Raw genomic sequence first — 22,850 nt, 5'->3', positions numbered from 1 at the left:
GTATTAACTCTTGGCTGAGCTGACAGTCGACCTCAGTGTCAACTTGAATGATGAAAGCCACACACAGAAAGGTCACTTATAGAGTCACATTGTTGTCACGTAAATTCAACTAGCTGCTTCTAGATTTAGATCATCATGAGATCGTTTCCAGAGGCTGTTTTTGAAAGATATTTCCAGATGCTGTTTTCTGAAAGGGGTTGGGCTGACTATGCAGAGCATGGGACACAGGAAGGATAGTCGCGTATACAAACTGCGTATTTCAAGGCACCAGACATTTGCTAACATATTAATATCTTGAAAGAAGGTCACTTGACTGGGAGGTACAAAAGAGGCCTAACAGTGAAGGAAAAAATAGTTTGGAGTTTTCTTGAGCAAGTGTTACAAAACTTTAAAAGATTAAAACTTTCATTTTTGAAGAATTAAGAGAATAACGCTTTAATATGTGTTAAGAGTATCAATTATATGATCTATACATTTCAGTAGGAAAAGACAAATATCAAGCCATATGTCATTTAGACATCTTAACAAACCTTTATTGTTTCAATTCCCCTCGTTAATGGTCACAGAAAATAGTGGGATACATCAAAGATGCAGGCAGTATTGACGGGGCCCAAGCTTACAAACAGCACATTTTATAGTCCGAATGTTTAGCGGAGAATTGGATATATACATCGTAAATTGGACATTACAGAGAAAGTCATCCAGGAGCTGCTTTACACAGGTTCATAGTAGAACTGAAATGTTTATGTTTCAGAGATGTTTGAAAGTAGATCAAATGTGCTTCATGTTCTGAAATTTGGGAACACATTTTTTGTAAAAAAATAATGATCTATATCCAAGAAAAACACAATTCTCTAGCCCTATTATTAAGCTTCAATTACATATGAACATAATGGATGAGATTAATTATTCATATGAGAGAAACCGTCCACAAAGTGTCGAATGCCACTTTCTACCAGAGCACTACCTCTTTTAATTCGTCCATATATCTTTTTACACCGGCACTTTGTTCATAGTCTGTGCTGTGCTGTGCCTACCGTATGCAGTAACTATGTTAGGCTGCGTTCAAAAAAACAGTCAGGGGGCTGGAGGAATTCAGGGGGATTCGAAAAATTTTGGGGTAGTAGAGGGGGGACTTGAAAGTTTTGCTCTGCCTATGGGGGGGCACCTGAAATTTTTTGGTTCCCTTTTTTGACGATTCGAAGGTTTGGTGGGTAATTCAATGAAAATTTGATGACATTTTAATGTCATGCAATTGTTGCACCATTTTTTCACATTCCATTGTTTTTGCTTCGAAAAAATCTAAACTGTATGATTTTTTGTAAAACAGACAAACAAATAAGCCTGGTATCGGGACAGACGCTGCAACTGTTGATAATTTTTTCAATATTTCTATGTTGTATGTCTAATAAAGTTTTCTTGCTGTCTCCCTATAGCATGCTGAAACACACAAGACTGAAAGTCATTTGTCAATGATACAAATGCGGGGTACATATTCACAGCTGGCAAGCTGAATACTGGACAGTTCAACATGCTGTAGGAAGAAGAACAAGAATGCAGTTGTATAAACTGAACAAAATTATTGTCAAAGTTATCGAAGCTAATACAGCTGCTGCCCTGCTACTGCCTACGGGCAGTGTCACTGTCACTGGATACCGGCAGAGACAGAGATAGCTCTGACTATGAAGTAGCTGAAGATTCGGGTCATGTGACGCTCATGACAGTGAAACATACTTGTACACAAGATCAGGCAAGAGAGCGACACATAGAAGACCAGGAGACTTGAAAGGTATCAGGGATTTTTGAATTCTGGCATATGAGAATAATCAAATATTAAAGAGAACAGATGGGGTGGCCATGCTTGATTTTTTTATATTTCACATTTCCATCATAAAATAACACAAAAGTAGAACTTTTTTGTTTTTATTTGTTGTCGTCAGCAAAAAAAAATTGATACTAAAATTACATAACAAAATAAACGTAAACTTTGTAAAGTAAAGACTTTGATTCAGAATTGTACCAAAACTTTCAGAGATTCAAAACGTTTATTTGATGGAAAATTTTAACTTTCCACTATAATCAGTTTTTAAAACTTATAAGTAGCATCTAATGTAGCCAGGAATTCACAATTTGCACACTCTCTCATGATCGTCATTTTGTGTGATCTTCAGCAGGTGCCATTGGCCTTGCCAGATGGAGATTGATTAGCTCAAGTCGGCTTTTAACTCATCAATCAAAAATGTCCACTGACGTGTCAATTTAAGAACTTGCCTTCGGAATGTGGCTCTGCAAACTGCTAATAACTGGTAGTGTTGAACATGTGCGAGCAGAATCGCCAAACACATGTGTATTTTTTCTTTACGTGCATCCAAAATAAATATATCGCTATATGATAATTTGGGGGAACTTGAAAATTTTTGAGAGTATCGAGAGGGGATCTGAAAAAAATAGGATTTTAATGGTGATTCCGCCATCCCCTAATTTGTGAACGCAGCCTTATTTGACTTTTGATCAGTGATTTTTAGGTAACGGATGGGTATGATTGCTATTAATCTAAAAGCGGGTCAAGGTCATCCAAAAAGTTGGGCTAAAATGTTTGTGCCATACTGACCGATATCAAAAAACCCAAACCTGTAGCAAATTTGTTATCTTCGAGATATGTGAAATAAACTCAAAGGTTAACTGAGGTCATCAATAAAACTTGTGGAGATTTTGAGGTATCAAACTAGTAAATATACAACAGAATCCAAACTTCTTACTTTTAGGAAATGTAAAACTAGGCCAAAGGTCGTTCAAGCTATTCCAAAAAGTTAGGGTAAAATTTAAGTTTCATTAACGTCAATAATCCACCAAAGATAATACTCTAGCCCTTTGAGTTGCCTGAGATACGTAAAAGCAGGTCAAAGTTAATCCCAAGGTCATCCCAAAAATACAGCCAAAATTACGATGCAATACCGGTCAAGATGCAAAAAACTGCAAACTTTTACTCCATTCAGTTACTGCGATACTTGAAAATGGATCAAAGGTCAGGTAAGGTCTTCAAAATGTTTAAGCAGAAAAATTGCGTCCCATACTGCTCAATGTCTAAACAACATGTAAGCCTCTTTCCTTGTATTGTGAGATATGTGGAAGTAGGTCACAGGACATCAGGGTACATACTTGTCTATATACTACAGAGACCGTACTTCTAGCAAGTGTAGGTGCTGAGATACAGTAAAGTAGTTCATGGTCATTCAAGGTCATCATGAATTTGCAGGAGAAAATTGGCGTCATTCTGGTCAATGTCAAACAAAAAGCCCTTGTAGTTGCTGATACATGTGAAAGTAAGGCCATTGACGTCCAAAATAAAATTGACAAGATGTTTTGGCTGCAATGGCCTGTTGGTTCTGGTGAAGAAGATTTTTTAATGATATTATTTCATAGTCATTGTAGGTTTATAGTAAATGGCAATATAGCCGCTACACAACGTGACCACTTGAAACGTCTTTCGCAAACTTGAAACTTCTTCTATTAATGATGATATGGATCATTTTTTGCTCAATGGTGAGCTAGTTTTCAAAATTATGTCATTGTTATCGCAGGAATTTGCTTAAAACACGGCCACCAAACCATGCGACCGACATTTAAATGCCTTTCGCAAACTTGCAAGTACTCACTCTAATTACGATATGGGCAAAATGGCTTGCTGGTTCTGGAGAAAAAGATTTTTGTAGATTAAATAAGTGGGCTTAGGCCCCTAATAGCATGTGTAAGAGAATTCATTGCAAAATTATTTATTCGCTTTCTCTTCTTTTGTTTTTTTGTAAGACATTTTTCGGTGTTTAAAAACAACTTTTAGTATCTCATGCTCAATTCATCCAGCGTTTGATCACAATGAAAATACAACATTTTGATTTGACCCAATTTATATTTATTGACACAGTCTGAACTCTTTGAGAAACAAACTCCACGTCTGTTAGAAAAAAAAAGATAAAGTTGACACTCTTCATTCTTCCAAAACCCGACAGAAATTACATAATCCCTTGCAAATGTTTCAATGATATTCCGCTTATTCGTAGAGACATTAATCGTGTCAATACAATGTAACATGCGTAAGTTAGAGAGGCAAGGTTTTACAAATATGCATGAACCGAATACGCTGTCATGTTTTCACAGTTCAACGTCCATCATCGTCGTCGCTGCTGATTCGATGGTGAAGGCCGCAACAGCCATCTGCTGTCTGACCACGTTCCATTGGTCTTCATCGTCGTCTTCTATCTTATACATGGCGTCATTTATTCCGGGAAATGCTGATGCCGCGTAATAGTTGGTACCACTCGGAGCGTAGACTACATGTCTAACGAAACACAAAATAGTCTTAATTACTGAAGTTGCATACTGTTTCACTGTGTGCTATCGATGGACAGTAGCCTAGTTAAAAGTGGACAACTTATTTCTTGACAAACCAAACATCACAGCTCTAAAGAAAATGCTATGATTTTGTCACAAGGCGTTGCGTTCAGCTCTTACGCTTGCAGCTTGCAAGCTAGGTTTAATTGGTGGCTCTTGCGTATTTATATATTTGTGTTTCAAAAGGTTGCAGCGATATATGTAATATACAATCATGTAAATGTTAATGTATTCCTATTCCTCACTATCATAATGTATTCCTAAATCGGAAATACGTTATGATAGTGAGGGGTGTATTTTCCCCAATCTTTCAACGTGTATGAATAATTTTCAATATTCGTTCCGTCAGTTAATGGATATTTGATGAGATAATGGTAACAATTTTGCACTACTTGATTGTGAAAAGGCGTTCAGTGAACAAAATACATTTCATTGAATAAACGATCTTGATTGTGATTGAAATTCCCCTAAAAATGCAAAAGGCGGGGACAGATAAAGGAATGTTTTCTTTGACTAAGGGGCGTTCTTGTCCTTACCTGAGGAACTTCCTGTTTGGGAGTCCAAGGGGATCTATGAAAGCGCGCTCAACGCTCATCAACTGATCATTGATTTGTCGAATTTCCATGGCGCTGGTGAGAGATTTACAAAACATCATCTTAATGCCTGATAATTAGGCTGCGTTCACAAAAACCGGTTAGGGGGGGCTGGAGGAATTCAGGGGGGGATTCGAAAATTTTTGGGGTAGTAGAGGGGGGGACTTGAAAATTTTGCTCTACCTATAGGGGGGGGGACTTGAAAATTTTTTGTTCCCTTTTGTGTTTTACATTTGCCAATTCCAAGCTTTTGTAGATAATTCAATGAAAAATGAATACCATTTTTAATGTCATCAAAATGTTTTAATGTCAGAAATAATTTAACAAAATTTAGAACCATTTTGTCACATTTCATGACTTTTATCTCGAAAAAATCTAAATGTGTGATTTGTCGTAAAAAACAAACTTGAGCCTCGTAACAGGGCAGAAGTTGCAACTGTTAATGGTTTCTGCAATATTTCTATGCAATATAACAACTACAGTTTCTTGCTATCTCCCTACAGCATGCTCAAACGTACAATATTTAGTTTGTCGACAAAGCCTGTATATATAAATATATAAATATGTATTTAGTGATAATTTAATTGGAGTCCAGACTGATAGTCAGTTGTCAGTGATACAAATGCATGGTACACATAAATAGGCTGTGATAGCAAGCTGAATACTAGACATTTCAACAGGCTGTAGGGAGTAGAACTAGAACAAATTTGTAAAACTGAACAAAATATTGCCAAAATTATCAAAGTTAATACAGCTACTGCCTACGGATGGTGTCACTATTTTTAAAGCTCTGCTCCTGCAGTTTCACTGTCACTGCATACCTGATCAGTGACAGAGATAGCTCTGACTCTGATGTACATGGTAGTTGAAGAAGAATTTGGGTCAAATGATGCTCATGACAGTGAAACATAATTGTACACAAGATCAGGCCAGAGAGCAACACATGCAAGAACACAAAGTAATGTTTGAATTCTAGCATATAAGAATAATCAAATATAACAGAAAAAAGATAGGGTCACCATGCTTGGTTTTCTAAATTTTCATATTCTTGTTATAAAATGATACAAATGTAAAACTTTGAACAGTAAAGACTAAAAGTAAAATATTTGACCAAATGGAATTATTTATTTTTTAACCAAATTTGAAATTATTACACCCCAAAATTTCAGAGATTAAAACATTTATTTGGTGGAACATTTTAACCTTCCAGTATTGTCAATTTAGAGTAGCATCTAATTCATAGATGTCTTGTAGTTTTGGAAAAAATTTTGGTAGGTCACTGTGCAATATGGCAATTAGCCAGAATTCACAATTTGCCTACTCTCTCATGATTGTCATTTTGTGTGCTCCTCAGCAGGAGCAATTGACCTGGCCAGAGTTGGATTAACTCAAGTTGGCTTTTAGACCAATAAATCTAAAAATTCACTGATGCATTTAAAGAACTTGCCTTGGGAATATGACTATACAAAGTGCTAATACAGGTAGTGTTGAACACCTGTGAGCGGAACGGCGCAATATGTTTATTTTTTCTGCGCTCACATCCTTTACAAATATGCGGGCCTGTGATAGTTGGGGGGGGGGACTTGAAAAATTTTGACCATATAGAGGGGGGGCATTTGAAAATTTTTTGGGGTACTTAGGGGGGGATCTGAAAAAAAATAAGATTTCAATCGAAATTCCTCCACCCCCCCCCTAATCGTTATTTGTGAACGCAGCCTTACAGACAGAAAACTAGATAAAACAGAAAACTGGCGATAGCTGTATTTTCTTGCACAGAACAAAAAAGTATGATTTTAATTTCTTTACATGAATGTGATGGCTTTTAAAGGTGCAAGTTAATGATGGGATATTTTTAGTTTTCTGTTATGAAGCAAGTTATCATGGACTACCCAATCCCAGTCTTGGATTCAGCCTTCCCACGGTCAGCCCCCCCCCCCCATATGTACCATTTTTTAAATTTTGATATAGTTAAATTTTGATAAAGTCTTGACTCTTTATATTGTCATTACTGTCCTGCTCCCCCCCCCCCAAAAAAAAAGAAAATCGTAACATGCATTTCCCTTGGGTACCTTTCCATGTATTTTACTTGTTCAGACACTCAAAGCACTTCGCATCTCCAAAAACTGCTCCCCGTGTCCATTCTTCAGTCAGAAGAATTAACTGCATTGGCGAAAGTAGCAGATACTACATACGTATATGAACTATCTTACCATCTTGGCATATTGCTTGCATACGTTACCATTACAGAGAATGAAAACTGTAGGTTGATTTTTCTGGGAGGGGTGTGGTGAAATTACACTAACAGGAATAGTAGCTGTAAATTTGGACGATTTGGGTTTTTTTTCAGTTTTCGTTTTTATTGTGAATTCGACTGCAGTTACATATATACTTGGTCTGGCACTCCCTAAAGCATGTTTAGATTTTTATGTATTTAGTTTGTCAACTCAATTTATACATTTAAAGAATGGTATTGTTGTGATTTACAAGTAAATTTTAGTCCGGGCTAAGATTCAAATGTTAACAATAATAATAACATACAGTCACCTGTAATCTAAATATGCCCATATATGGTCAAAGGGACGTTCCTTGGTATTCAAAATGCCCATGTGAGGGCGCTGTTTTTAAAAAGCGGCCACCCGCTTTAAATCTGTGAATTGTTAGATTTTCTCTTTCCATGGTAACTGTGTGCAAAATTGGAAGAGGTGACAGTATACCTTTAAAATCTGTAATTAGTTAGATTTTCTCTTTCCATGGTAACTGTGGCAAAATTGGAACAGGTATACGCCCTTCTGACAAGCTGTACGGTCGGTGTTTCCAAATGATTAAGGGAGAAGAACAAGCACTTGTACTTGACAATCAAAACAAAAATAGTGAAAAGTGACATTTGCTATCCCTTTCAAGGGGAAATTTGCTCCTTTCCTTTGATTATGGTCTCCCGCGTTCATCCTTGTAATCTTTAGAATTTTCTGACCTCTTTATATTCCATGGTTTTTTTTGTTTTTATTAAGTGCAATGTCAGTCCTTCGTTTAAGCAACGTTTTATTTCTTTCCGACGACTGGCAATATCTGGCAAAATGTTGTCCCTGTATTCTGAGTCCTCAGAAGACACGAAGACTGCCAATACTAATTTGTACAATGAGCTTCGTCAGCGGGAATACCAGAAAGATTATTTATCTTTTGATATTTCAGATTTTTGATTTCCACTTACTTATCAAACTTCATCCCGGCCAGTTTTTCATGGAAAATCTTTGCTGCACTTTTGAACGCACCTACAGCGGCATCGATAGCATCTAAAGAGAGAGAACCACTCATATGACATTGTTCAGATTTAACACTTCGCAAGGTACTTTTTGAGCAATGCTATTGGTATTATCGGTGCATGAATTATTCCAGATAACGGTTTTATAAACTTTTTTGATCAATACCTTATAATATATGTTATGTTATAGGGTAGTAGAGCTAAATGCTTGCTGTAAGTGATTTTATTTTCACGTTGGTCTGTTAATGGCAAATCTTTATGAAAATATAAAAATTGCATACATACATACATACATACATACATACATACATACATACATACATACATACCTACATACATACATACATACATACATACATACATACATACATACATACATACATACATACATACATACATGATATATGTTACTTGAATGCGTGAAAATCAACATACCAAAATCGATATCCTTTTTCTTCATCTTTGATTCATAGTGGCCCTTCAAATCACCTATGGACGATTCCAACTGTTCGGCGTAATCGTTGCAGTCAAAGGGGATGATGACAGACTCGGCCAAGTCACGTGCAACCTCTCCCCACAGCTGAGCAACCGCTAGAGACCGTCGGAAAGCAGGGTCTATGAACTTCTCGAAAAGGTAGAACGTCTCGTAAACAGAATGGTAGACGGGGTAGGATGAAAGTCCAAGAGCCTGAAGAAAAGAGACACACAGACAGACAGTTAGAGACAAAATGAAAGACAAATAGACAAGCAGACACAGGGACAGGAGAAAAACACAGACCAGCGAGCTAAAGTGAAACCAGAAAGAAATTTTCTAAGAATTCGATTTTCGTTCTGCTTGACGACTGCGGAGCAGAGGAGGAGCGAGGAAGGAAAGTTAAAAGCAGGAGTCGTGGATTTAGAGCTTTCACTTTTGCCAAGTTTATCAATCAGTGGAAGAGATGACAATATTGCAAGTTTGATTAGACTTTGGAACTAAACTTCGAAATGAAAATTGGTATTATTCTTACGACAATCTATTATATACCAGGATATTCCAGTCTTCCAATTATGCCTTACCATACACTTAATCAGATTTTTTTACATTTCAAAGATATTCCATGCTCTTAACATAAACGGAGCGAACAAAAGTAAACAACAACAGCTTGTATAGGTCAGCATTGCAGCGACATGGGGGACAATTACCGGGTTTTCACGATAGCTCAAATCCAGGGCGGTCACACCGATTTGGTAAGCGAATGGTGCAAAGTCGCTGCCCGATCCAAGATTAGTAATGCTGAAAGAGAGAGAGAGAGAGAGAATTTGATTCAGAGCCTGAAGAATGTGAGCATTTATCGGCATCGGTGACATTTGAATGAAAACGGGTGATAGCTAGGTGATGTGTTGTCACCATTGGTAGTGGAACATGTATTGATCGATTGTGTGATCGGCGATCAGGAAATAAAAGGTATGAAAAGATTTAAACACTTTCTGACTTGAAAGGAAATAAAGCCATAGCAAGGGGAATAAGGTATAGTGTTTCAATCCACTAGTCTGTAAATTAAATCTTCAAAAATGCATTATTTTCCGAATAGCGAATGTTGTGCCCTATTCCTGTTCTGCGTCCCAATGTTACATCCCCGTGAACGTTACCTAGGCAAGCCGTCATTTCCACCGATGCGTTCCAACCAAGTCTCGTACAGAGTCTTACCAGCTTCTTCAGGTGAGGTGATCTGAAATATTATTAGGTGTTAACCTTAATTTGCTGTAAACAATTAAATGCCGCTTTAAAACAAAGCTGGGGGGAATATTAGGCACGGCATCATCCGGGCATGCCAAATTCCATCATTACATTGTGTTCATGGAGCAGCGAAACGCCGTCCGGAAACGTATTTTCGAACCCCTTATGCATGCGATTTTTTCTTAAGCCATGTGCAGACGTAATAAACCTGTGAAGAAAACTGCGCTTTCACATCCTCATTTTTTGGATATATGAAGTGTATTTTTCAAATACCAACGTAGGTGTTGAGGTAAGTTCTTTATCAAACAAAAAGCAATTCCCTTGAGCGAACTACCAGAAAACGTTGAAAATTACCTCCCCTATAACTGCGCTTTCTACTTCATCAATGGCAACGCTCTTAATTATAATTCTTGCTTCAAATTAGCGATAAGACTTTTCATACAAAAGAAATCCCGTTACCTTCCCTTCAAAGACGACCAGTTCACATACAATGCAAAGCGGCCTTGACTCATAAAAAAACAGTGGCCTGCCATGATTCGCCCGTTAGGATACGACTTACTTAGCATGCCATTTCATCAATTACAACAAAATTTCGGGCCATACCTTCTGTGCTGCACGGTAGACAGCCTTGTACAACAGTGGTGTAGATTTCGCCCTCAGGGAGTATGGCCCGGACACAGCAATATCAACGTTGATATAGGCGACACTTCTCGCCCCAAGATTCTTTGCAAACTCCTGTTCGAAAAAAGTAGTGTTTGAGACGGGGAGGGAGAGAGACAGACAGAGGAAGACACGGAGACGGTATCATCGAGAGACAACCAAAGATAGATTGTTACGCATCGAGAGAGATTGCTGTAATTTAAACGATGAAGAGAGGACACGAATGTTATCTTTGATGGGAAATTATTTTGAAGAATCGTTTTTCAATGAAAGTAAGTCATACTTGTAACTTCAACGAGCAACCACATAATTTTAACGATGGTGTAACGGTATGCCTCTGCATACCAATGATAAATCAATCTCTCAGAGTGTAAACTGCCCAGCAACATTCGGAGGTTATACCGACAAAATAATGAAGATAGCCAAGGGCAATAATATTGTTGTAACAACATCGCACTGCTACTCACCTCAACCCACTCCGAAGATCCAATGAGACCATATTCCTCAGCTCCCCAGCTACAGAACATTATGGAGCGTCTGGGACGCCAACCTGTCAATGTGTGATTGATAGAAACATGGCACGTGTTAGGTATGGCATTTTAAACATTCAAAGAAGCAAAGCATTTTAAACGAGGGCGGCAAAGCAATATGTCACTCAGCTGTCCCAACATCTGTCTGTTGTTGTGCCGTCATCATCTGACGCGAACGAAATCCCGAAAATCGTCAACTTTGTAAATCACACCACTGCTGGTATGAACTCATTGCACACGTTTTTACCGTCTTTCATGAGTTTCCCAAAGGCTCGACTGAGTTCAAGCATGGCAGCTGTACCACTGGACGGATCAATCGCTCCAAATATCCAGGCATCACGGTGATTACCGAGTAAGACGTAACGATCTAGAGAGAGATAGAGAGACAGAGACAGAGAGAAACTCTAGGTGATAAATGTGACTACCATCACGGAGGTAGATATGCTGATTGCGAAGCTCGAAATACTCAACTCTCGTTTATTTTGTCATGTGATTCCCGTGTGGTATTACTGAAAAGGAGATGTTCCGAAGAGCGTATTTTATTTATCATTTGTATACAGTTCAAAAACGTATCAGCCACTTGAATCTCTCAATTAAAATCTCTACAACTTGTTCAGTACCTGGTTCTACAGCTCCTCTGATGAATCCTATGGTATTGTATGTTTTACGCATTTGGTTGGTAGTATGTATTTCCATCCTAGCCTTCCTACAGGGAAAGACAGAAAACGAATCGTTGTGCGTTCCTGTATGCAACATTGTTAAGTATTCTTCAAAATTATGCAATGACTGTTTTTTGTTGTTTGGTTTGTTTGGTTTGTGTGTGTATTTGTGCATGTGCTTTTTTCAGCTTTGTAGACCCACTTCCCTCATCCAAGTCCACCAATACCATTGGGCAGATGTTGCTATTGAAGTTTGCGTAGTCCGGAAATGGCTTGATTTTCTCGGTCTATCAGTTCAACCAACCTGAGACACTCAAAGAACCTTCGAGGAGGGCAAGCGAAAAGGGTATCGATTTTTAGAATGACTCCTAAACGTGATAATTAGTTTGTGATATCAGAAGACAATTGGTTCAGTGCTCACCTGTCGGGGTTCATAAAGCCCGGTCCAATATTGTACTCTATGTCTAGGCCCCCTTTCCAATCTTCCGGGATGGGATAGGTACTCGTCAGTTCCCTTGAAAAACAAGGACAATATTTCTCATAAAAGCTCACCAAGATAAGTCGGTGAAAAAACATGGCAGCCCGCCAGCAGACAATTTAAAAATAGATGGACCACACGACAGAACATTCCTTTAATATAATGTGAACACATGAGGCCTCGATGACGATTCCTGACCCACGTCTTACTATCCTATATACTCTGTGGAAACCTGCAAATCTGTTAGATTATGAGACGAATATGGCGTCTTGGTAAAAACTTTGTATGTTTTTTTTGAGAAAAAAAATCTTTTGATTGAATGATCAATCCTGAACACCGGTTACCTAAGGAACATCTTTGCGTCACCATAGCCTATTGGATGGACTGGAATTGTGGGTAACGGGGAGTCTTCAACCGAAGTGCGATAGGCATAATCTGAAGGGAAATGAACAGCGCAGTATGTTCTTACAATACGGAGACATAGTATCACATGTAAATGTATGTACAAACACACAAACACACACACACGCGCGCGCGCGTGCACATAAATACTCATATATTGTATATGTACATAATTACTTTGTACTTGAAGTAATTTATTTTATATATATATATATATATATATATATATATATATATATTATATATATATATATATATATATATTAAGATAAACAAAATGTTAAGTATATGAATATTGCGTTTGGGTTTAGATTTGAATTCGCCATCGAAAATGAAATTCAAGCAGACAAGATATGAAAACAACAGAGTTCTACTGTGACTAGTTTTGTACATATAAACGACGATAGAAATATACGCCCAGTTTTATTTATCTTCAAATCCGTGTAATAGTGATTTCTGACCTTTTGCTGGGTATCCAGGTGTCAAGGGGTCCCCTTTGTGGTCGCTGACATGCAAATTACCACGCTGGGCCCCGGTATCAGGCAACCACCACGAATCTGGGTAGACATCTGTAGCGTCCTCAGCGGCGTAATCAGCGGGGTCTGAATAAAGGATCAGACCTACGGCTCCATATTGCTCGGCATGTAAGGCCTGTGTGTTAGGAAAAGAGCGAGGCTTTTCAAAAGGCCTAGAGAAGAAGTTTTGGCTGCAGAGAAATGGAAGTTACCCTACTTTCTTCGATGAAACTGTTCTTGCACAAGTCAGAGAGTTTTATCCGAAACAAAAACAATAATGCATCGTGTGCCGTGTACTGTTATCAAACAGCCCCTTTTTACCAAAAGTTGAGAGATTTGCAGTCACGTGACCTGGCGGATTCAAACTTTGTCTCGTTTCCCAGACCTCATCGCTTCACGCAAGTGGAGTGACTCATCTGCATTGCGAAAGTTTTAAAAGCACCTTCTCGAAACACTTTCTCTGATAGCAACTTCAAATAAAATGAGATGTTGCTATCTCCATGAATTCAGAATTCAAAAAGTTGAGTGGGCCACATCTCGCGCATGCTCAGTTCACAACCATAGCCGGAAGTGTTGACAGAAGAATTAAATGATCATAATAAAACCGACTCCTCGCCACCATGCCGTCCCATAACTGTGCAATGAAAGCATGAAATCCAAAAGATTGTAGATTAAGCACATCACTACACCTGTCAGGAAATTTTTCTCACCTTATTTCCTCTGAATATCTTTCCATATCTTGCGATCAGTATCTTTCCTGTTAAGTTTAAGTCGGGTGCGATTTCTTCCAGTTTATCGAAATCGATATCCCTTCCATAATTCACATACACCAAGTCTCCCTATAAGGGATATTCGGGTTGTTACAGCTATAACACGGGGTTATAAAGCATTACTAATTTATCAAAAAAGTGTAAAAAATATTTCATTAATAAAAAATATGATCATGAAAATCGTTGATAACAATTTAATATTTTGTCATTATTGCATACTTACAATCGTACGAAACTGCACTCAAATCCTGAAGGATGATCAGAATTTATGCCAAATTCACAGTACTGCGCATGCCTCGCGGCAGTACTGTGACCGTACATTAAGCATGCAATGCTACAGCTTAAGCAATATAGGCTTTATTTCTGATGGGCTGTGGCAGCTGCGTGAATTTGGCATAAATACTATCATCATCCAGGATTCCATTGCAGTTTGGTACTTTACGATAATGACAGAAATATCAAGTTTTTATCAAAACTATTTATTAATAAAATAATTTTTTATACTTTTGTTATAACTAATAACGCCTTATAACCCATGGCTATACTTCAAATGTAGACTACACCAAAAATGCGAGACTTCTCACTGCTTCCTACAACAGAAAGAGACTGAAACGCTATGCAACTTTACAGCCGTTGCGGTTACACTTTTGTTTTCAGTACTACCGTGCCAGGATCAATACTATGAATCAAGACATGATACCGATAAAAAGGTGTATACGCGTGCAATGCCCGATGTCATGATGGGAAACCGATTCAGAATAGCGTTGATCGCGATTTCAGGGTTGTTTAATACTAATTATAGCTGCACGCGCGACTTTCGGACAACGCTGCCTAAAATTCGGATAAACTTTGTTGTTGCATGCGCGGCTGTTGTTGCAGCTTGTAGTCTGAGCCATAATATACCACGAACTAGCGTGACTTTTAGTAACCATTGTAACGCTAGCAGGTTTTATTTTCGTCGTTTATGCGGAAAATGCAGACAAATATTTATTTATGCATATTAATGAGAGAGAACAGTGACGTCATTTGCGATCAGTGCTATTGAAAAGTAATGTAACATTGTCTCCAACATTTAGGCCTACAATATATCGGGATTTACGTCCGATGTACATTGTACAACGGAGGTATTGTTCCAGACGCGTAGCGTCGAGGACAATGTCGAAGCGCACGATGATGTACGAAGACATAAATCCCGGTATTTTGTGAAAACATTTTTTATACACCCTTTTTTGTCCAATTTTACCAGAAAAGTCGAAATTATAGCGTTTTAAGAATGCCCTGTCGTACACTGCGTCGCGCGTCCTGTACAGAACGAAAATTCTACCCGCCCAGTTCACGCCCAGTTCATGCGCATAATTTCACTCAAATTCACAGGGTTTTGACTGATCATTATTCACTGCGGGACGTACGATCGTCCTATGTAAACCTTTTGAAAATAATTCTGAAATATTGCCTCGTTTTACCTGTTGACATAAAACTGTTATGTGGTCAAAGGTCAAATAGCGTCCAATAACACCAAAAGTTATTTGACCCGAGTCAATGTTAATTATTTGACCCCACGGCCCCTAATACCGAAACTGACAGTACGACAAAACTCCATAGGTTACAGACGTATGTGAATAATGATGTTGCACATATTGTATACAAATTATTGTGTTTGCAAGGCTAGTATTTTACATTTCGACATATTTTAGGGGAAGAACATTACAACCTAATAGTTTTAAATTGCAAAAATAATTAAAATATCATCAAAGTTACAACTTTTGTCTGATTAATATTTAATAATGGTTAACCTTCTCATGCTAGGCCTCTTAATTTCTGTGAGCCGCAAAGTCAATCAATCGAGCGTACGATAAAATATTGTGCTTTCTAGCTATACGATGGCACTTCAACATCTTTTCCGTGTATTCAGACTGAAGGCACCCTAGAATCAGGGCTGTGTTTATTTCAGCTAACAGTGTCTCCTCGATGGCACACATCAGCCTCTCTGAGGCGAATCAGAACCATAGACAGAAGAGGAGGCTTTCTCCTAAACTGTCTACATTAAGGGGTGAAGATAAATACTAACTTATGCTTTCTTACTTCAACAGTGCCACTTCCCGAGTATGCATTAAATGGGTTCACTATGTCTTCGCTGTCTTCCTCTTCTCGCAGTCCCCGCTCTTTGATAGCGCAGGTGAAGTTTACTTCCCCATCCTCGTCCAATAGCTGAACCTGAGTAGTTGCAGGGAAACGGATATTGTAGCGTGAGGGCGCTATCGAGAATCGTATTTTGGAGAAGTCGGTTTGGCATCATTCTCACCAAAGATAAGATTCTTACTGCGGACGGGTAATTTTCAACCAAGGGTTGTATAAAGCCTTACATACACTTAAATGGACTGAACGTGGGCAAAATTCTGTGATTGGAAGCTACAATTTCGAGTGAAAATCATAACAGTAAAATGATAAATACGTAAGAAGCCAGAACTACCCTTCAGAAAGTAAACACGGCGTTGAACTGAACCAGCACACTTTTTATTCAAAGCAATATTTCTTATCAAAGACGACACGAAATTCCTCTCTAAATATTTTCAAAAAGCAGAGAATCTTAAGTTTAGTATGGTAGCAACTACCAATTACTCGAGAAATGAAAGGGTACATATTTTGGGTTGAAAACATCAATTTCGGTATTATTGATAAAAATTCATGTAAGTCAATACTAGGGTAACTTGACACTACCTTATGAAATTGACTATCTCATCTGAAACTATATATCTATAGAAATAATGACGATTTTTTTTTCAAAAACTTTTCTCATTCTTAGATGGCAGAGTTTGAAAGGCATTCAAAAACTTAAATCGTTATAAGCAAAACTAAAATGACTCTTATTCAAAATATGAGAAGTTTCCTGTCAAACAAAATTGTCGGATTGTTATATCGTATTTAAGGAACATAATGTGAAAATTTCACAGAAATTAACCAGGCCAGAGTGGATTTAATATGTGTAAATTTTTCTACAGAACAAAGACCGCTCTGTTGGTGATATTAATAATTAATTTATATTGCTCTCCCCGGCCAGGTTTTGTTATCTTCCCTCTTACCAAGTTGTCAGCCTCCGGATATGCCAGTAATACGTCATAGGGATAAAGAGTGGCTGAATCGAGTCCTTGTTCAAGCCATTGGTCACGGACATATTCGGCGTTGGTCAGGTCTGCCGGAGTCCCAGCCAGATGTGGCGTTGACGTCAGCCTCCTGTAACGATGATTGGAAGGACACGTGCTTGACTGTCAAAATACACCATGCATGCACAAATGCGATACATCATCAATGTTTTGGCTTAAAATTGCTTTAGTGTGCGCGATGAATGCCGCTTTCAACACTTCGACCAAAATCGAAATAAGCTCAAACTGACCTGAAACAAACTCAAAGGCCCTAAAATCAATTGCGGGGTCCAAAGCAAACATGCGTTTGATGCGGTATGATAAACCGACGTTTATTTGCTTTCCAAGATCATTTTACAGCTCGGTTTTTACACCAGACGATTTCTGGCGGGCACTGTCTGGATGGACGATGCCAGGCCGGACGGGATGTCCATCAGCTAACCCTTTACCGTCTACTTATTACGTATCAATTCAATCAAAATTTGAAATTTGGCCGAATTGGCTTTGAACTTAATCAATGTAGGCATAACTATAGATACTTGGCCGACTCTGAATCTAGGGCCGATTTGATCTTCTTCCAAGTTGGTCCCAGCATAGACAGTAGATAAACCCTACTGTCTATGGTCCCAGCTGGAGTTAGTTTGAGTCGATCTTACTTTAGGGACTGGTCAGTTTCTCGGCCTGGGGGGGGGGGGGATGGTGGATTATTTTTTGCCGACGTCAAAAAGTGGCTGACCCCCCCTATTCCAAATTTTGAAAACAGGGTGACCCCCCCCCTATTCCAAATTTCTAAAACAGGGTGACCCCCCCCCCGGGCGCGACAAAGGTAAAACAAAAGATGGACATAAATTATATATATATATATATATATATATATATATATTATATATATATATATATATATATTATATTTTACATTTTACATATATTTATATTTTAAATAGTCATTCTATGTTTTAGTGAAATTGTTGACATGTCAGTTGTAAGATAGGAATTTCAAAGTGTCAATCTTAAAGTTTAAATACAGTACATTTTGAATGAGCTGTATTTTGAATGAGCTGTGAATGTATTTCACACTTTCTCTGCTTAACCAGATGTCCTGAACTGTTGTTATTATTATTATTAATCTTTATTTAAACTCGATAACTCCATAGGTTGTACAGAAATGGATGTCAATCATTAATATCAAAGAGGAAAAAGCAGTGAATCAAAAACTTTGATGGGTGTTAAGACTTGCCAACCATCCAATTAAATCTACTGAGGAGCCATAGAGAGCTTTTTTAGCCAAATCTGATGTGTACAGTGTCTGAGAGGACCTTTTCTTGTGTAACATTGAAACCATAAAAGCACAGCTAATAATGACAAAAACTGCCTTTTTTAACTGTTATTTTGTTCATAAAAAAGCATCTTTCTACAGAAAACCTATGAAACAAAGGAAAATAATTGCATCAATGAGAAGGAAAGATATCTTGTCATTTTTCTATCTCTAAAATAAGTCACTGTATCAAATATATATTGTGAAATATTTGTGCATGTTGCTTTCTCATACTGAATTCTCACAGAGAGAACAGAAAAGTATCAGGAATTTGTCATCCTTTTCATATGAAATGCAGATTTCATAATGGTACACTTTCACCTAGCAAACATCAAGATATCTCTGAAAGTATGGCGCCCGAAGGGCGCGCCAAAAAATATGAAACATCCTGATATCTCTGATATATATGCCTTGTATATTAAAGTCATGCACCTTAAGGGCATGCTGAAAGATGTATGATATATTAAAGTAATGAGCTTGAAGAGCACGCTGAAAACTATTGAACATACAGATATCTCTGATGTATGTATGCTTGATATGTTAAAGTTGGGCGTGCTGAAAAATATGACTGATTATTAAAATTACGCGCCCCAAGGGCGCGCCGAAAAATACAACTGAATGATGAATTTTGTGGCTGACACTAGCATTTTAGGCAATGATGAGCCTGTGTCAAAATTCAAAAACACACTGACCCCCCCCCCCTATTGGGCATTTCAAAAACATGGTGACCCCCCCTATCACCAAAGTCAAAAACAGGGTGACCCCCCCCCCCCATGAATCCACCGCCCCCCCCCAGGCTGAAGAAACTGACCAGTCCCTTAGGCGGCTTAGTTTTGAATATATATAAACCAAGAGCAGTATGCAGTTTAACAATTGAGCTGCAACATGATATGTGACTCAGACGCCGGTGCCAGTGGTGCACGCGGTAGCCGCGCCAGCGCTGAAAGTATAACGAGTTGCAGGTTGTCAACATATCGGCTGGCGGCGCTTCGAATGTACACCTGTTCTGAAAGAAATATGAAGGTGTCTTGACATTCTGACACCGTCACAACACAGCATAGCCGTGCGAGTCGGTGATCGCACGAGAGAGTCTCCTTGCTAAGCGTTTTCCTGGGGCTTATCTTTGAACTGTCACATGCGACACATGGGTTCGGCGTGAACTTTGTATAAAATATAATTTAGATACATCCGACAAGAAACTTTTAGGTTAATCGTTTACTAATTATAAATATGATTAAAATGCAGGTTTATGAATTTGAGCAACTCACTATCATCATACTGATACGACGCTTGTTTGTTGTGCCGATGTAGGGCGGGTTATCTTCAGACTTTTATGATGCGTTGTAAAACATGGCCGAAGGCGTAAAAACACCCTAAACTTGTCAACAGTCGAGTCAGTCACCTCTTAATCCATGAACTCGAATCGTGCTCTAAAAGACATTCACTCGCACATAGCTACATCGTGCATCATAGAAAGATCAACAACAGTAACATATGTGGTAAATCAGTACGGAGTCAAACATGCAGAGACGTCCATCGATCACTCTTGTCTAAAGAAACCGCGATCATTTCGAGCATTCCTGCCCACAATCTTTTGGTATCTGGCCAATATTTAGCCACTATCTACAAGATTGTATCTCTGCCAATTTCTCTGCGTGCAGACGGCACAGCAAGGTACGGTCAAATGCCATGACCCCATTTTAACTCGAAACAAAGAAAGTGCATTCAAAAGTGTTCGGCTGTTCAATGGTGTCAAAAAAACCCAAAAAAACTCCCGCACGAGAGTGCATGAGCGATTATGAAAGTTGAAGTATCGGGTCGATTCCCTGTTCTTCCGTTGAGGGCATTCTGAGACGCAGTGGAAATGACCGACACGGAGGCTGAGTGAAGATATAAACATTCATTTTACGTGTATTATGAACATGATGAAGTTCAAGTCAAGTGTCCCCGTACAGTGTGAAGCATGATGTCAGTTAGTACTAAGATTTCCTCACGATCGTGCGAAAGCTGAGCTTTCCCATAATGCAATTCAATAAGTAAGTCTTTATCCGTTCTATCCATAAAAAAAACCCAAATCAGTGATATTTTTCATCTTGTGGAATGTTCAGCTAGATTGTAAAAAAAGGACAGTGAGAATAAAGAATAAAGTAACACATATTCACACCTAAAAATGTTATTTTACGTTTTTTCGGCATAGGCACGGCGTGCATACCCAACTACACTAAAATCTGCACTTTTCAAAGCTTTAAATTGAACCCTGACCTACAAACTATATGGAACATTTACAGCTATCTGCATGTAAACATGTAAAAATTATCTTTATGACAGCTTCTATAAACTCCAATTAAGTTCTCGTGTACTATGTTTCAAAAAAACAGGGATTTTTATTATGAAGGTTCTTGAAAGGAAATTTTTCATGACTCGCCACTAATACATCTTCATGTGATTAAAGCTCGCTCCAGTAGCTGTTACTTTTGGTTTTATTTTTCATGTTATTTGTTTTTATTTGGGAAATACGCCTTTCAATCTAATCGTCAAACAGGGTCGAATGTCCTGGTACTCAACTTGTCGTCACGGTATATACATGTGTTCAATGGTGAATGTTGTAGTTGTAATAATTGTTGGCAACTGAATTTTAATCCAAAATGGAATTCATTTGTCAGCAGTAATATTTAGCATTGTGCACAATGTGTTTGCAAAAGTTTAAACTTTGTACTGCTTAAACTTTGCAAACGTAAAAGTTATGGAGAAGTAGAAGAAAATTTTCTCGTTTTGTGAAGCGAAACAAATATGATAAAATTGTGATAAAAAGTAACAGATGTGATCTAGAGAACGATTAGATATCATGACAGCGCACATACGAATTGTTATGGCCAATATTGACTAGAGCAAAAGGGCGCTCTCCCGCAAGACAAAATTAGTAAAACACTTCAACCCCATTCTCTTGTTTATCACCCTCGGATAAACTGACTGTCTAGAGCAAATCACCAATCGGAGAAATTTTCTGGGCCCGCCAACGATTATTTTGTGCGTGGTATAAATTACAATCTAACGACGAAAAAATGAAGAAAGACTGAAACATTAAGGTCTTTATACCCTTTATTCTGATTATAGTTTTTTCCTCACCTTCTTAAGTATCTCTAGAGTATTCACTGTTTAATGATTTAGGGCTAGCTGTAATCAGCATTCTATATCATGGTCACTTTATCGGTGTAGCTAGCCATAGCTGTCGTTTGATTAAAATATCCGTTAAAACAATCCATCGGCACGTGTAAACGAAAATAAGCTCCTGCATAACAATGATATTAATGTTCAATATCACCACAAAGCTTTTAGTCTGGTTTTACCATAAATAATCAGGTCAAACTGGGAGTGCTCGCAAAAGTTGATAAATTTTGGTAAATAGAGAGCTGCGCAACAGGTGATGACTGAGCTTATGTGTAGAGGTTTTTTACAGGAGACAGGTGAACATACCGTAAATAATTCTTAATATTATCTGTCTTCATTTCGGCGACCATTTTATCAAAAATGCCGTCTGCATCGGGCTCTTTGCAAGCTGCTCCACAGCTAGGACCATCTTGTTGTGGTGGCGGTGCCGACGATGGGGTTTTGGATATGGCGAAATGTCCGATAAGTATTCCGATGGCGAACCCTACGAGGAGCACGACACCCAGAATTAAGGCGAGAAAGTAACGGTCCAAACTTACTGCAGTGTTACGCCCGTAGCCCATGATGTTGGGGTAGAGAGATGATAAGATACAGGGCGACCAGGGACACAACTATAACCAATGGTGTTGAAAGAAAGAGCGCAAATGAAGTTCAGATAGACCACCACGCGTCTAGGCTGCGTTCACAAAATATGAACGGGGGGGGGGGGGGAAGTTATGACCTCCATATCGGCTATGACCATGAGTAACCCACTCAGACATGACAGAATCTTCCAGATCATAAATTAAGGATGCATCATATCTGGTCTAAGTTTATGACATGTGAAAAAACTTGGAGATGTATTTCTCAATCATTACATTAATTTTGCATCCGCTGTTCTCCCTTGCCTTTTCATTAAATAGGTCGATAAAAAGTTTGTAAATGTTTGAAAATTAGTTTTCAAGGGGTCGGGGGAGTAATGATCGCGCATTACCAAGTAGCAACTTAGAAATTACATCATACTGCAGTGTGATCTTTTTGTTAAATAATTAATTAGTCGATTTACACATCCATGAAACAAAATTTGTTCACATAACGTATCCGATACATTCATAATTTTCAGACAATAACATTTAATACACAGAATTTTAAATACGATGTTTATATAGATAATTTCTGAAACATTTATCATTGAATTTTGACTTTAGTCCCATAGAATTGTTCCGCCATCCCCCATCCCCCAACTATTTGTGACACAGCCTGACCAAGGATGATT

General features: G+C 38.3%; 1 protein-coding gene across 1 annotated transcript; it reads right to left on the bottom strand.

Annotated features, from left to right (window-relative positions):
- Positions 1-3,887: 3,887 nt before the first annotated feature.
- Positions 3,888-22,265, bottom strand: LOC139149737 (putative N-acetylated-alpha-linked acidic dipeptidase). Its single transcript, XM_070721685.1, has 17 exons — positions 21,902-22,265; positions 17,053-17,203; positions 16,055-16,186; positions 13,913-14,041; positions 13,149-13,338; positions 12,630-12,720; positions 12,229-12,321; positions 11,769-11,854; positions 11,396-11,515; positions 11,086-11,168; positions 10,562-10,693; positions 9,871-9,950; positions 9,424-9,514; positions 8,677-8,929; positions 8,191-8,272; positions 4,926-5,018; positions 3,888-4,336 (listed from the first exon to the last, which is right to left on the bottom strand). Exons 1-17 carry the CDS (start codon positions 22,156-22,158, stop codon positions 4,150-4,152), a joined length of 2,250 nt encoding a protein of 749 aa, XP_070577786.1. The 5' UTR covers positions 22,159-22,265; the 3' UTR covers positions 3,888-4,149.
- Between the last annotated feature and the right edge of the window lie 585 nt (positions 22,266-22,850).

Source organism: Ptychodera flava, chromosome 14 (assembly GCF_041260155.1).
Source record: "Ptychodera flava strain L36383 chromosome 14, AS_Pfla_20210202, whole genome shotgun sequence".
Lineage (NCBI taxonomy): Eukaryota > Metazoa > Hemichordata > Enteropneusta > Ptychoderidae > Ptychodera > Ptychodera flava.
The sequence above is the reverse complement of the archived record's forward strand: the minus strand, read 5'-3'. Positions and strand labels throughout refer to the sequence as shown.

What these genes read in the sequence shown, in the direction of transcription:
- LOC139149737 (XM_070721685.1), bottom strand. Translation starts at nt 22,158, where the DNA reads ATGGGCTACGGGCGTAACACTGCAGTAAGTTTGGACCGTTACTTTCTC. An exon ending in TGGGAAACTCATGAAAGACG is followed by an intron (nt 11,169 to 11,395) that starts GTAAAAACGTGT and finishes ACACATTGACAG; the next exon opens with GTTGGCGTCCCAGACGCTCC. An exon ending in GATCTTCGGAGTGGGTTGAG is followed by an intron (nt 10,694 to 11,085) that starts GTGAGTAGCAGT and finishes TTTTTCGAACAG; the next exon opens with GAGTTTGCAAAGAATCTTGG.